Source organism: Schistocerca piceifrons, chromosome 3, assembly GCF_021461385.2.
Source record: "Schistocerca piceifrons isolate TAMUIC-IGC-003096 chromosome 3, iqSchPice1.1, whole genome shotgun sequence".
NCBI classification, from domain to species: Eukaryota; Metazoa; Arthropoda; class Insecta; order Orthoptera; family Acrididae; genus Schistocerca; species Schistocerca piceifrons.
The window spans coordinates 191,264,076-191,280,315 of NC_060140.1; the positions used below are offsets into that span (position 1 = coordinate 191,264,076).

The window sequence follows — 16,240 nt, forward strand, 5'->3', positions numbered from 1 at the left end:
CCGTATTTAGCGACTTTTCCTCCAAATTGGCAACACTGGTGTGAGGGTCACTAAAATGTATTTAATGTTCGATGTTATATTGTTGATTGAATTACTGTCTGTAAATATTGTACATGTCAGGGTCCCTCACTGCTCTAAATATATTGAATTTTGCAATGAATTAAAAATTTTTGCTAGTTATGTGTTTAATGAAAGTATCTAGTTAAGATGCTTACATTACTATGCTATACGAAAGAAATTTTTAAATGAGATAAACATTTCTGCAAATTATTTTGTCAAAAGAAAAGTGTCCTGGCATAGTATAGTCACTTTTACACTAATGCTCAGAAACAAAATACTGTTACACTGATATGTTAAACAAAATAATGCCTTAAATAAAATAAACAAGGCGTTTCACAGTCATTTCTTGTATTATAGTTTATCTTTCGGACGAGGTGGATAGTGCCATATATCCTTCTGCGGCAGTCGGGGAGCTAGCCACGTGGAATGTCCGGCTCATCGATATGTAAATATCTGAGTGTCCAGGATCAGAGCGCTTGTTATCTAGTGCTGCTTTTTTTCAGTTGCTTTTTCTGCTGTTTGCAGAAATTTGCTCGCAGTGTATTAATTTTCTTTTTCACATCTTCTATTTTCGTTTCCGGATATCAGAAGCGATAATGTATAATAGCTGATGATACTAATAATTTTTTCTTGCTCCTGTCCATGTAGTCCAGTGGCCTTTGATTCTATAGACAGGACTTTCTCTTGTAACATTCAATAAACTGCAACATATATTCTCTGTTCATTTCTCTACGCCAAAAATCGATTGAAGACTGATAGAAAATGCAAAATGCAAATGTTCTTTGATGCACGCTAGCGCCTTGATGCTGTTTCGCGAAACACGAACAATTGAGCAACAAATACTGTTAAACGGAGAGAATTTTCTTCCCCGTCAATACTGCTCTGTCAATATTTTCGGTATTGACAATAGTATTGAACTTGTGAGTGCCCCTTTATTATCAGTAAATATTGAACATGAGGACACTTAAAACTTTGGTGAAATACTTACACGATCTTTGGTGCGGCATGGAAGTATTGTACCTCTTTGGTATGTGTTGTAATTTTTTCCCTGTTGAGTACTTGAATATCTCTGCAAAGTTTGTTTACATACGTGTTGAAAGCTGAGTGAATCGTTAACAAGTAACATAAATATAATAGTGAGCGTAGTTTAAAACCAGAATGGATTCGTACCAGAAAAGACGCAAACCTGGATATTACTCAAACAAATCGAAGAAACCGAGAAACTTTACGTTGGAACCAGGACTGAAAGGCTTTATTTGCACGTGCAACATTAGGGAGAAAGACTGTATTAGAGAGGCGTATAATATACTTAATGAATACGCCGACCAGTTATATGGAAACGAGAGGGTAATAAGATTGAAATAGTGTTATATATTTCTGAAAAACAGTAATATTAATGTTAACGAGTTTTCACTAATCAATATGGCCTGCAGGCGTTGATTAATCAGTGTAGCGATATTATTGTTTTCTGCGAAAGGACATACCAGTGTTTCTAAGACTAAAATGCAGGGTATGTTACAAGCAAGATTTCAGGGGGTCCAGTACCACACTTTAACCCCAGATGGTACACGTCCTAACACACAACTGGTGCATCCATCAAGTTAAACAACAGAACAATGATTACGGTAGTCGACACCTTGCCGCCTTCACAGTGTGTTGAATCCATAAACATGAGCGCAGAGTGGTGCACACGTTCATTTTTAATTGGCTGCAGTGTGTAAACCACACATTTAACACCTCACTTATTTTATCCTGTCATAGAACTTTATTTGCCATGCACATGGTATAAAGGTACTGTTGAGCCACCATATCGTTTGCCGTCGTATATATTTACCCATCTTCATGCATTTTACCTCTAATTGATTAAATCATTCTACACACATTGTATAGCCACACAGTAAGTCATACATTTTGAACATTTTAAAGGAATATGTTTGTTTTATACTACACATGTGTAACACTCATTAAATATAAATGCGTCATCCAGAACAAAAGGAGATATAGCAATGTGACATAACACACATGATGAGAAAAACATTTTAACAAATATGAATGACGTATGTTTCAGAGGTTTTAATTGTCAAGTATAAATACGTTATGAAATTAAAGCAAAGCAATATGACACAATAAACATTTTAAGAAAAGCTGAAATAGTATAGTTCTCGGATCATATAGCAATTTGAGCAGATTAGATCATTTTATTACACATTTTAAATCCCTCTGTTGTATAGAAAGCTGTTTCTTCAAGCCATGTTTTTGTAATGTTTCTGGAGACACACAGTGATACGCTGCATATTGTAGTTAGTAACATATAAATAATTGTATCCTTATGTACATGTAACTTTCGGGTTTTTTAAGCCTCGTAACTGGTGTGTCAGAGTACCTTTGATTTGTGTCCTACTTATGTAGGCTATAGTATTTCACAGTTTCTGGCTGTTATAGTTTTCCTTGATATGCACCAAGCAGTTGAGAATATACAGGGATCCAGTTGTCAGTATTTTGAGCACTTTAAAGTTTTTCTGATATGACTTTTTTTTAATATATAGTCCTGTAATGCAGAGGAATTGCCCCAATAACAGCACTGCATACATGAGGTGGCTGTAAAAAAGGCATCATAAGAGTTCAGTAGTAGCTTTTTGGGTGCACAAGTCATACGTTTACTTAGCAAATAGGTGACTGACTAACTTTGTGCACATAGTTAGTGTGTTTCCCAAGATGATTTCAGATCAAGATGAAGCTTAACTGAGGACATTGTTACGTAGGCTGAAAAGAGCATTTACAGTTTCAGAGTGGTTAATTTGTTTACTCCAAATCATATACTGGACATTTTGAATTGTTCTGCACTTTTCTTCATGAGGTATCTGAGGCCCTATCAGCTGCAACAGAAGTGGTGTCACGTGCGTGTAATATGGATTTACACGGCATCATATTGGCCATTGGAGGAGAGTCCGATTCCACCCATCAACTTGACCCATTATGTCATCAATATGGCACAAATGGCTACTTCCAGTGTATACAAAATTATGAGAATGATGTCACTACATACACATGCCAACAAACACAAACAAAAATAAAAATGACACAATAACATCTCACTCCAAAAATAACATGATACTAATGGGAACAGTTACAGAAAATTGGTGCTTTATGGCAGGGAGAAACTTAATGTACAACAACAAAAAACACTGCAGCATCCCAAAACAAATAATTTAAAAAAATTATTTACAGAATTCCGCTGCAAGTAAAGGAAATTATATTTTCCGTTAGTTTCAAAGTTAAGCTGTGTCTGAATCCATGCTGAGAAGAACTGAGAATATTGTTAGCAGGTAGATCTCTATGGCTTTGGAGTTGCTTGCTGGCCTCTATTATTTTCGAAAGAATAGGTGTTAGGGAAATTGATGTTAATTACTTGGACGTGACTTACCTCATTTTATCTGTAATGGAGTGTCCACTGTCATTTTTAAACATGCTGGGAAACAACAACAAAATTGGGCAAACCATAAATATATGCTTTTGAGCTGCTTAATTTTGCATTTCATTTCATGGTGTCGCTTAACTTGACATTTATAATTGGACTTAGCTGCAGTAAAAGAGCTTATATCACAGACATTAACAAATAGGTGATGAATTCATCTGGTGTGATATTAGCATTACAGTCATTATTTTTATAATCCTTGCTTCTCCCCAGTTGAGCTCTACAACATTCCAAGCAGCTTTACATGTGTTGTGGGACTTCTAAATATAATTACATTTTGTTAACCTAATTTCTAATCTGCATTTAACCTTTCAATTTGATTTAACTAGCTTTGTCTGCATCATAATTTTTATACTTATAATAATAAATTATAACTGATGTTCTGAGCCTGTGTAGGTTGGGTGTGAACCACTTACGGATGGATGTAGAGTCATATTTTCAGACTGCTGCCTTATTTATTTTCAGAACCTTTGGGTAACAGTTCTTAAAACTTTGGGTGAGTACATCAATAAAAACTGTAAATGCATCCTCAATGCCCCCCTCCTCTTCTCCCTCTCCCCCCACACCCTCTGGGGGGTGGGGGGGGGGGTGGCTCACATCTCCTTTGTGAATACTTGCTTGGCCACCATGGGCCCTCTGTCCTTGCAGCGGTACTTTCCTTTAAGTGCTGCAAGTCTATCATTCTGCTATTCTTATTTTGTGTCTACCTTTCCACTGTATGGTTGTCTTCATGCTGATTAAGCTTGGATCTGGGTTTGTGTTTCAGGCACTCGCTTTCTTACCTTCCGGCCATCTACAGCTTTTCATTATTAATTATATGGGTCCGTTGTTGGGTCTGACTTGCTACTTCTTTCCTAAATTATGCGAGGAAGATTGCCCAGTGCAGTGCATATTTGAACTTTTGGGATATGGGGAGTGGGGGGGGGGAGGAGGTGTGTCAAGTACTTCTTTGATGGTAGCCCCCTGACCACACAGATTTCACAGTGTTGGTGCCTCAACTGGAAACTCGCCAAAGAGTATGTGCCCATCATGGCTGGGGCATGGGGATTCAAGGCAACCAAGTAGCCATTACTGCGTGTGGGTAGTGTCCATGGGAGATCCCCCATACGGAGTGGGCCGTACCATGGCAGAGGATTCACCTGGCACTGTCAGTGTCTTCATAAGCTATTCCATGGGAGGGGCATAGAGTTCAGTCACAAGGCAAGAAATGGCATCTCCCCCCCCCCCCAGTATTTGGTTTGTTCAAGGACAAATGGGTATTCATTTGTGACTACAAAGCCATTGCTCTTCATTGAACACCTTGAAGACAGGTTTGGGAAAGTGGCAATGATTTCAAAACTGAAATAGTGGCTCCATTCCGCTTAAAATGTCCTTCCCTACTCAGTCATGGGTGCTGTTCACCTGCGACAAGCTGGGTGACGTTCCTATCACTATAAACCCACCATGAAAGTCTGACTAATATATTATGTTTTAGGTATCATTACAAACTAATGACAGTCTGTCCGAACTGACCTTTGAAGGGCCCAATGGTACTAGTCAACTGTCGCATTATCCTCAGTCAACAGGCATCACAGGATGCGGATATGGAGGTGTGTGTGGTCAGCACACCAATCTCCTGGCCATTGTCAGTTTTTGTGACTGGGGGTGCCACATAGTCATCTGGCTCCTCAATTGGCCTCAGAAGGGCTGAGCGCACCCCGCTTGCCAACAACGCTTGGCAGACCCAGATAGTGACCCATCCAAGTGCTAACCGAGCCCGACAGCACTTAACTTCAGTAATCTAACTGGTACCGGTGTTACCACTGTGGCAAGCCCTTTGGCAGACTGATGACAAGTTGCACGCTTATTTGGGGTGATGAGGTGTCCATTTTGTCCAACATGTCCAATTGGGACCAAAGCATAACAGAGCGGATACTGGAGCCTTCATTTGGCCCTTAAAGGTGACTCATTGCCTGAGAAGGTAAGGTGATAGTGTATCACTGTAATGTCAAACTGTATATTCCCCATCCCTTGCAGTGCTACAAACATATGCGATTTGGACATTTGTCTTTGCATTACAATGCCAGCCCTGTATGTAGGAATTGTGGCTGTCAGACGTACGTGTACACTCTTTGTGCCCCTCCTGTGAGGAGCACTGTTCCACCTATTCATCAGACTGCACCAATTTCAAACAAGAAAAGAAAATCCAGGAATAGAAGACCTTGACCACCTCACACATCAAGAGGCCAATAAAAAATACAATCATATGCTTCTGCTATGATGACATAATCCTCTTTAGTGACTGTGCCATCAGCCTCCATGTCTTCTACATCGGGCCCTCAGGGCTGCTCGACTTTACCCGCTCCCCTGGTGGTTGGATCCTTCTACTGCTTCTTCCTCACTCCCTTTGGGAGTAATGACTCCCTAGCCTCTGGAAACGTCAGTCCCCAAACATCAGCTGGAGAAGCAATGCCCTTCTCTGGCAGTCTTACCAGGAAGGGATCCCTCGAGATGCTACCTAGCCAGGATCTTTTGCCCTGCAACCAAATGCCAGCCAGTGGCAGAAGGAGCCATACGGTGCAGGTCATAGGACCTCCCATTCCTCCTCTGTCCTCCAGAATTTGGGGCAGACAAACCCTCGTAGAAGTCTAAATCATCTAAAGGCAAGAAGAAGTCCTCCAAAAAAACAGGGAAATTTTGATAGTCCCAATGCTGCCAGATCCCAGATGTTCCACCTCTGTATACGAGGCAGCTTTCCTGGTGACTGCTATGGCACCAGACACCCCACCCCCTCCAACACACCCTGATTTGGAGCAGATGTGTATGATTGTGTATCTACACAACCTGTGGTAGCAGGTGGCTCTGAAGTATGACATGCCTCCTTGGCCCTGTCACGCCCCACCAATCCACTAACCAATGGAACTGTAGTGGTTTCTCCACCAGTTGGCTGAGCGCTACAACGTCTTTAGTGCACGTCCCATTTTTTTTTCCACTTCCCTCCAGGAAGCTTGTTTGCCACGAATGCGGACCCCTACCCTCCACAGCTATCAGGGATATTTCAAGAATCCCACTGACTATGGAAAATCGTCAGGTGGTGTTTGCACATACATTCTGGACCCTGTCTGTAGTAAACGTGTGCCACTCCATATGACTTTGGTAGCTGTGTGTCTCTGTGTGAAAGCACCTCTGGAATTTACCATTTCTAATGTGTATCTCACTCCCAACTATGAAATGTCCCAGAATGCATTATCTACAATGTTTTGTCAGCTCCTCCACCCTTCTTAATATATAATGACTTCACTGCCCAGTGGGACTACAACCATTGGCCATGGTAAAACAGTCAAAAACTTTCTTGCAGAATTCAATCTTTGCCTCTCCAATACTGGTCATTCCCACACACTTCTGTGTGGCATATATGGGTCTTATTCTACCACTGACCTTTGCATTTGCAGCTCAGGTCTTGTCCCATCCATCCATTGGAGAGTCCATGTTGATTTGTGTGACAATGATCATTTTCTGATTGTTTTGACTTTCTCTTGGCGTCGCTTGCCTGTGTGTCCAACCAGGAGGGCTCCCTTCAAAGCTGATTGGGATGCTGCCGTCAGCCTTCACATCCTGCCACATGCAGGTATCAGTGTGATTGTCCGGAGCACAACTGCAGCCATTCAATCGGCAGCTGACTCAGCGCTCTTCCTTAGGACTGCCCATCAGAAGACAGTACCTCGGTGGACCCCTGAAATTGCCATGTGCATTAGAGATCACAGGCAAGCTCTCCAATGCCATAAGTGAAATCCTTGCCTTTAAACGACTCCATGTCGAATTCCGCGATCTCATAAAACCACAGAAACAAGGGTGCTGGGAGCAGCACGTTGCTACCACTGGACTTCGTACTCCTCCTTCGCAGGTTTGGGTGAAGATTCAATGCCTACATGGACACCAGTACTTCACGGGTGTACCTGGTGTCTCTGAATGGTGATGTCTACACTGATCCAGCGTATGGCTAAGCGTCACCTTCAGCACTGCGTATTCTGGACCTGATACACCATAGTGGGATCCAACTTGTCACAGTGCCTACAGAGCGAGTACTGACAACTGCTGCTTAGCTATGCTGTGCACATTTGCTGTCCCCTAGAATCTGGACTACCTTGTCCTTTTTCCTGGTAGGGAGCTGTATATCCCACAATGAAGGCCGAGGTCTGGAGTCCCGATTGCATTCACATACAGAGTATCTGCTCTGAATTCCATTTTTCCCCACTGCCGTCTCTTGTCAGTGAGAAATTGCATGCGACCCCCCACCCACACCAGCCCTCATTGTATGTATTCCATCCTCAGATCTGCCTCAACCTCTCCATTGGACTGAAAGACTAAGTAGACTGTATGGTTTTTCGCTGCCTGTTTATGAATATCCTTGGCCGATGACTCTACGGTCAACAGACGAACAAGTTTTGCCTGCACATATGCAAGATGGGAAGGAACTATGCTCCCTGTCAAATGGATACAGCATATTCACTGCAGAATTGATGGGCATCGCTTGAGCCCTCAGCCACCTTCATTCTTGCACTGGCAAGTTATCATTATTTGGCAGTGACTCCTTGAGTAGTTTTCAGGCTGTCAACCAGTGCTACCGTCAACACCCATTGGTTGTGACTGTCCAAGATCTCCTCTATGAGCTCCACCATGCTGTATAGCCGGCCGTCTTTCTATGGACCCCTAGTCTCATTGGGTATCCCAGGGAATGAACGTGCCAATCGTTTGGCCGAGTTGGCTACCAGGATGCCGATTTTGGAGACAGGGATTCCAAAACCAGACCTGCAGTCGACTATACATTTATAATTGTTGGGGAGACTTGGAATGCAGATTGGTGTGCCCAGGTTTCGTGAATAAACTGCAAACCATACAGGAGACCACTGCCAAATTGCAGTCTTCCTACATGCTTATTGCAGGGAGTTGACTGTCCTCTGTCGGATTCGTATTGGCTGACCCACAGCCACATCATCGGGTGGGAGGATCCATCCCACAGTCAGTCAGGTGCCCAACTCATTATGGCTCACATCCTAATGGAGTGCCCTAATTTGCCCACCTTATGACAAAAGTTAAACTTGCTGAAACACTACCTTTGATGCTATCAGACGATGCCAAAGTGGCAGATTTGATTTTACATTTTACCTGTGAAAGTGGTTTTTTTCTCCTCTCTGTGACGTAGGGCATGTCAACCTTGTCAGCCCCTTGAGGGATTGGAGTGTTGCACCATTGCCTGCTCCGACGGACAGGGCTCACAGCTGCCCTTGCTCAGTGGTCTGGCCTGGTTTCTGCCCTTTCTCTCTTTTTAAATCTCCTTATTCTTTTACATCAGTCATTGGTTGACAGACACGCTTTGTCATTGTTCTCTTTCCTTACATGTTATCTTGTCCATGTAGGTAGTTTTATTATGGTAGTGGAGGATGTGGGAGCACTGTTCAGATGCAGAGGTTGTGTCTCCAGTTGCATAATGTGTCCCATGGTCCTCATCTGTTTTCTGGGCAGGGCAGCTCTCCCATCTTCACCCTTTTACTCCCCTCTCATTTGTACTTTCTTCTGTCTCTTAGTTTTTTTTTCCATTATTCGATACAGTCGAGTCCATTGGGATTTGTCTTTTGTGTCCTTCCTCTCTGGGGGCTATTGCCAGCTTGACACACAAAGAATTAAGGGACCAATGACCTTTTAGTTTTGCCCCTTTAACCCCATCCATCTATCCATCCGGTTTTCTCACTTTCAAGCAGGATATAATTCCATCTAATCATCTGCAACTGTGTCCTGTAGTCAATATTTTGATCACACAGTAGCCTAATATGCTTTGCTTTCATTCAATAAGATAAAGATTTGTTAATTTTTAATTTTAACCATACATCTTCATGGTCTCAGTGAAAGTAACTATTGAACCCTGACTAGTGCACATCTTTTTCAACATCGGTGGTGACATTATCAAGACAGGATGACTGCCTTGTTGGATTGTTACTAATACAATACAGATTGTGTGATATATAACTTAAGTGATAATGTATGTTTGGTTGTAGCTGGTATACTAACATGATAACTATCTTTGTCTTGCAGGAGTCACGAAACTGGCGAGAAAGACCTGAGAAAGCAAATGAGGAATCAGATGGAGAAATTGAAACAGCTCTAAGTAATGAAATAGAATCAATTAAGGCAGAATCAAAGAAAACAGTTGACGGAAGAAGATTCCAAGTTGTTGAATCAGGAGCAAATAACTGCCTGTTCATCCGTACAAATGTGAGTCTGTTGATTATAGAAATTTGTTTTGATTGCTTGTGGACTCCTATATTGTCAGCCAATCCTTGTGGTTTATTTATTTGTATATTCACATTTGGTAAATTTCGCTTATGAATTTTGCGTCTTTATTTTATTGAAAAATTTTGTGCACCAGCAAGCTCATAGATATATTGCATGGATGCATAATCACATTATAGTGTCCATATCTCTATGATAAATACCAAATAATAAACATATTAATAATTATTGTTGGCCTGCATAAAATGGATTGATATATAATTGAGCAGGACAACTCATAAAGGATGATACAAAATAACTCTTTAATGCATACCTCATTGTTTTCTCAGATGACTGTTGAATTTTCCAAATAGATTGTAACTTTGTGTATAGCGGGAAGTATTTCCCAGAATTATGATTTGAGTAATCATAACATGACGTTTTGCACAGGGTAATATTTTCAGTATACCAGCTTCCATGTCTGCCGTATCAAGTAGAGAGTATTAAGTTGCCATATGAATGGTTACTTACAGAGGTTTTTTTATTCTTTTCAGTTGGATGATCCTGTAGATTTAATGCAGCATATTCTTAAAGACATAGAAACATCTAAAAAGCAAAAGACTCGTTTCCTTCTTCGAATGATTCCAATAGAAGTAACTTGTAAGGTAAAGTACCATATTACGTAAACATTTTGCATACGTTTATTTGTTCTCTCTGTTACCTGTGTACACCTGCAGTCATATAGTGGTTTTTTTTATTTTATTTATTTTTTTTAATCTACATTTCAAATGCCAAAAGACCTGAACAGAGCACTCTTCAGTTATGTTGTGTTGTTTAGTGTCTCTTTGGTTTCATACCTACATGAGGACACAAACACTAGCTATTGAAACTTGCAGTTCCTCCTTCCACAAAAAGAAAGAAAATATAACTCATTTACTGTGGGCAGAAATGCATGTGATTAAGATGACAGTGCAATGAATGAATGAGGTGTCTATCTGTGGGATAAACAGGAGCATTCAAAACAGCTCGTCAGCTTTGACAAGTGACATCATATGAAGCCCTAAGAAGCTACACAAAAATGATTTGAAAATGATGATCAGTAACATTACATGTTGCCATGAAGTGAAAGTATAAACATCAGAATCGTACTACTCAACAGCGAGGTGGCGCAGTGGTTAGCACACTGGACTCGCATTCGGGAGGACGACGGTTCAATCCCGCGTCCGGCAATCCTGATTTATGTTTTCCATGATTTCCCTAAATCTCTCCAGGCAAATGCCGGGATGGTTCCTTTGAAAGGGCACAGCTGACTTATTCCCCATCCTTCCCTAATCCGATGAGACCGATGACCTCGCTGTTTGGTCTCTTCCCCAAACAACCCAACCCAATCCAACCCGTACTACTCAACGATGATACCATTGCATGTGAGCATTATCGGAAACACCTGGTGACATTACTGTAAACAGATAAAGTGGTGATTAAGGAAGACGCATTGCACTGTCAGTGCTTTCAGTTGTGCTTTTACTGTCAAGCCCAGTTGTGTGCTGACTTATGATAAACTGAGTGAAGTGTTCTCACTTCCAGATGCAGTAATATTGTGGTCAACTAATACAGATTATTAATAATAAATATTGAAGCTAACGAGACAACTGCAGGAAATTGGGTGTTTTGTGTGGGAACAAACTGAAGTCCAAAACAACAACCGCAAATTCACGATAATGTTAACGTAGGAAACAAATGAACCAGAGAAGCACAATACAATGTTTCAAAAATGCAGAAAGTACAAAATTAGAGCAAACCAACTGTAACTGGTACTAACATCAGGTGACCTATATTACTCAACTTAAGACTAGATTGCATTGTTAGCTGTAAGAGGCAGAGACTTGCTTTGTTGGTGCTGCACATTTTCGAGATTTTGTCTGAGATAAACTCATGCTGCTGTGTTCTTCTTCAGCACATCAGTGTAGAAGTTGGCACAGAAATAGCTAAGTAAAAATTTTGTGCAATTCACATGTTTGTTTATATTCAAAATTGACTTCACCATTTTCCTTATTGTGGGACTGCATGTGCAAGACTTGTGTGCTGATTTGAAAGTCTAGATTCACATATTTTACTGTAGTGTTACTTCTGCATAATCTTTCATTAATCATATCTTCGGTACCCATTTGTATTGTGATGTATTGTAAAATTTTGAACATTTGCAAGTGCCACGATGAACTCATACTGTTGTCGTCAATTGTAGGCTTAAACTTATTTCTGCTCTTTCAAAATTTTTGGGAACAGTAGGCCTCTCCACATTCAAAACAATCATTCACTAATTTCATCGTATAATAATGTGGGAAATAGGTTATTTTTGAGAATTTTTGGGTTCTTACGAAACTATATTTTTATAAGTTATCACTATGAGTGTTTTGGATAACTTATTTCATAGCAGATCAGCATTTGTAATTCACAGTTACTGCCAAAGAATACATCACCCCTAATTTAATTGTGTATCAGTGCAAGTAAATGTACATTATTGAGAATTTTCAGATGTTATCATTATCCTCTATGAAATGTATTTGCAATTGCAGATGTGGACTACTATCAGCTGTATAATGGAATGATGACAATGAAAATTTATGCCACACCAGGACTTGAACCTAGTTTTTCCGCTTATCGCAAGTGGTCACCTTACCATTTGGCTGTCCGAGCATGACTCGTGACCGGACCCAAACTTCCATATGTCGCCAACGAGCTGTCCACAGTCTGTACTCATATATCCGTTATGTATATTTGTGTGAAGGGGAGACCAGACATTTTACTTGGAAGTCACTTGCCCGGTGTCAGCGGATAAATACAATATTGCAGTGCCTGTGTTATTCTGAATTACAATGCAAAGTTCCTTCGGACATCCTGAGTAACACTCTTCTGCCAATGGTGCTCATCAAGATGAGTCCGTAAGATGGAATAGCACCTCTTCGTGCTCCCAACAACAGACTCGACAGCCCCCCCTCCCCCGTATCCCTCAATAGTATTGGTACAGGCCTGAGTCTCATCGTCTTTAAATTCAATGTTTGATTCACAAGACAGTTATAGCCCCTATTTCCCATCCCCTCTTATGAGGCAAACTTATGTGACATAATAGATGCATAATCATCACAATCCCCGACCAAAATAACAGCCACAAAAACCTAAATACCAACATTATGCCCCAGCCCCCTTCCATGCTTCTTCTTACCAAAACAAGATTCACCAACTTCCATTATCACTCCAGGCACCCCTGACTGTCCCCTATACATAATAAATTCACCACAGTTCTCTCTGCCAAATGAAAACTAATCAATTACTATCTGTTTCAAAACATCAGTTTCATGGATATTTAACAGAGAACCGGTAGCAAAAATAGTATGTCATCATAACTACAACATAAAGACTTGAGCCACAACCTCCCAAACCATGTACAGTGCCTGATGGACCATCAGATATTATACTGCTGACACCTTCACATGTAGCTGATGCAAGGATGTTGAGACGAAACATGTCAGTATTATATTGTTACCAATATATGACATCTACAGTTGCCTCTGATGACACCTAAAATTAGTAAAAATTTTACATTTCACTCCACAATATACAACTATTTAATATTAATTTTGGATCCATGTTGTGAATATAACCAATATAACAAACTAATGAAACAAGGCTTAGACTATAGATTATCTGAGGTCTAAGAAACAGGGGAATAAAACAAAGAAATAAAAGAAATGCTAAATATGTTACACAACTGCAAGACACAAAATGACATTTGATCACAAAAATGAATTAGCAAACTGGGCTAAACTTTTAATTTCGAAAAGAAATTTTGTTTTTCTATAATTCAGAGATCAGATAAATTGCAATCACAGTTTTTTCCTCAGTACAAGGACAACCAAAGATAATGCCTAATCTCTGGATGCTTAGAAGCTTCAGTTCGTAAGCAAAGACTGTCACTTAGTACTATATCGTGGGTGAAAGCCAATGATTGGTATCAGACACTTAAGTTGACCCAATTTGTACACACATCACTCATCTGTGTACTTAATCAATCATTTATACTAGGTTGTTCCAACTCTTGCACTCACCAATGGACAGCAAGGGTCCCATCGGCACAGATGGGCAAACAGATGACACATCTGCAGCTGGGCCATAGCCAATGGCATATCCCCTATGTCGATCCTACTGTGCTGGCTGAACATGTGTGGGCTGTAGTGCTCTGGTACCTCATGCTTGTGCAGAATGCTTACCATTGGCCTCCTGGCAGATAATCTATACTTGCTCCACCTGCTGGAGGGTGAGCTGAGGGGTGCCCAGGAGTGCCGATGCTCTGTGGAGCAAAGTTGGAAAAGTCTAATTTACACCATCAAATAACCTTTGATTAAGTTATGAGAAACACCCTATCATGTTGTGGCAAAGGTTGTTTTGATATTAATTTCTGTGAATGGTACCAAGACAGACATGTGAAATTGTATAGTATTAGTGCACATTGTTGTAAATTACTCAGTCAGTCAAATTCTAATTTAAGTGAACAGTGTAATAAGAAACAAATTTGGTAACTGAAATTTCTTTTAAAGTAAAGAAATTGTCCTCAGATTGTTATGGGGGAAGCTCTGTATGGTAGGCTTAATTGGCATGTGATAGTGTATCTGATATAAATGAATGTACATTTATAGTATTGTGTCCGCAGCTCATGGTCTTGCAGTAGTGTTCTTGCTTCCCGCACACAGGGTCCCGGGTTCGATTCCCGGCGGGGTCAGGAATTTTCCCTGCCTCAAGATGACTGGGTGTTGTTGTGTTCTCTTCATCATCATCATTATCTTTCATCCACATTACAGTCGGAGGAAGGCAGTGGCAAACCATCTCCGCTAGGACCTTGCCTAGTTGGCGGTGCGGGTCTCCCGCATCATCCCCTACGCTCCTCAGAGTATGGGTCCTCATCATCATATTGTTGTGTATGTAGACTTTGGGTTATCTGAAGTCTTCAATACTTCTTCACCAGCTCACAACTGAACTGTCATCTTTCGACCTAGTTCAGACTTTGGGCAGCATCACAGATCTGTTTTCACCAGTACTAAGATTTTGTATTCACACTTTTGTTGGTTTCAGCATTGTGCAACTAAATTGTCATTTTTTAATCTAACCAATCCCTCGGGCTAGACATAATATCGGTCAGCCACCCTGAACTCCATTCCAAAAACTAATATATATGCAAAATAAATATTGTTAGAGTTCTGTTCCTGTTTGCAATCATATGACATCACAACTTCATAATATCCCAGGTTAACCTGATGTATGGTGTCAGTATGTTCAGTTGACTCATATTTGTGATTCTTTTTATTGTAGAGCCAGTTTTTCTTTTCTGTGATTACTTTTTGTATGCTGTACTCTTTATGTAAGCTCCTGAAGTTCACATTTTTACATTCACAGACATAACCAAGCCACTACACTAGGTGTGTCATAAAACATTTCCATGGGCCGAACAAGTAATGTTAATTGTTATTGTTCTCCGTTTTATACAAACTTTTATAATTTTCAACTTCTACAAGATGTACAACTTTGCTTCCGCCGTTTTTTTCCCAACATTTGAGGTTTTAAAGAAACAAATTGGTAACACATGTATCATTTAAAATATTTTCCATCACTGGTCACTACTATCTCCCATCTTTCAGGCAGTGTATGAATCCCGCATTGAAAAAATTGTTCATCTTTTGAAGCAATCCACAAATCGATCCAATTTGTGACTTCTCCATGAGATCGGAAGTGTTGGTCAGCCAGGCCATGCGCCATTGATCTAAACAGGCGATAGTCCTAGGGAGAAATATCTGGAGAATACGGCGGGTGGGGTAAGACTTCCCATTTTAACATTTCCAAGTATGTTTTGACCTCTTTTTACAACATGAGATCGAGTGTTGTCGTGCTGTAAAATCTCTTCATCGTGCCTCTCGCTGTATTGTGACCGTTTGTCTTTTAATGCTCTGCTCAAACGCATTAATTGTGATTGTTTCATTTGGTTTTAACACCTTATAGTACACAACGCCAAGCTGGTCCCACCAAATGCGGAGCATGATCTTGCAGCCGTGATTATTCGGTTTGGCCATCGACGTGGAAGCATGTCGGGGATATCTCCATGATTTTTTGTGTTTAGGGTTATTGTAATGAACCCATTTTTTGTCCCCGGTCACAATGCGATGCAGATATCCCTTCCATTTTTGCCTCTGAAGCAACTGTTCACAAACACACAAATGCCGCTTAATGTCTCTTGGTTTCAGCTCACAAAGGACCCAAATTCCTTCTTTCTGAATGATGCCCATAGCCTTGAGACGTTTTGAAATGGCTTGCTATGTCACTCCCACTAATTGTGCCAATTCTTCTTGAGTTTGACATAAGTCTACTCAGCAATGTCTCCAATTCTGCATCTTTGAAAACATTTTCTCTTCCACC

The 16,240-nt window shown here is 40.6% G+C and overlaps 1 protein-coding gene across 1 annotated transcript in view; it reads left to right on the forward strand.

Moving 5' to 3' along the window:
- The first annotated feature begins 1,105 nt into the window (after window positions 1-1,105).
- The window catches only part of LOC124789500 (THUMP domain-containing protein 1 homolog), a 31,247-nt gene continuing 16,112 nt past the window's right edge, over window positions 1,106-16,240 (forward strand). Inside the window, exons 1-3 of the mRNA XM_047256883.1 lie at window positions 1,106-1,407; window positions 9,605-9,784; window positions 10,336-10,446. Coding sequence (XP_047112839.1) covers window positions 1,219-1,407; window positions 9,605-9,784; window positions 10,336-10,446 — 480 coding nt within the window. The 5' untranslated portion in view covers window positions 1,106-1,218. The remainder of the gene's footprint in view (window positions 1,408-9,604; window positions 9,785-10,335; window positions 10,447-16,240) is intronic.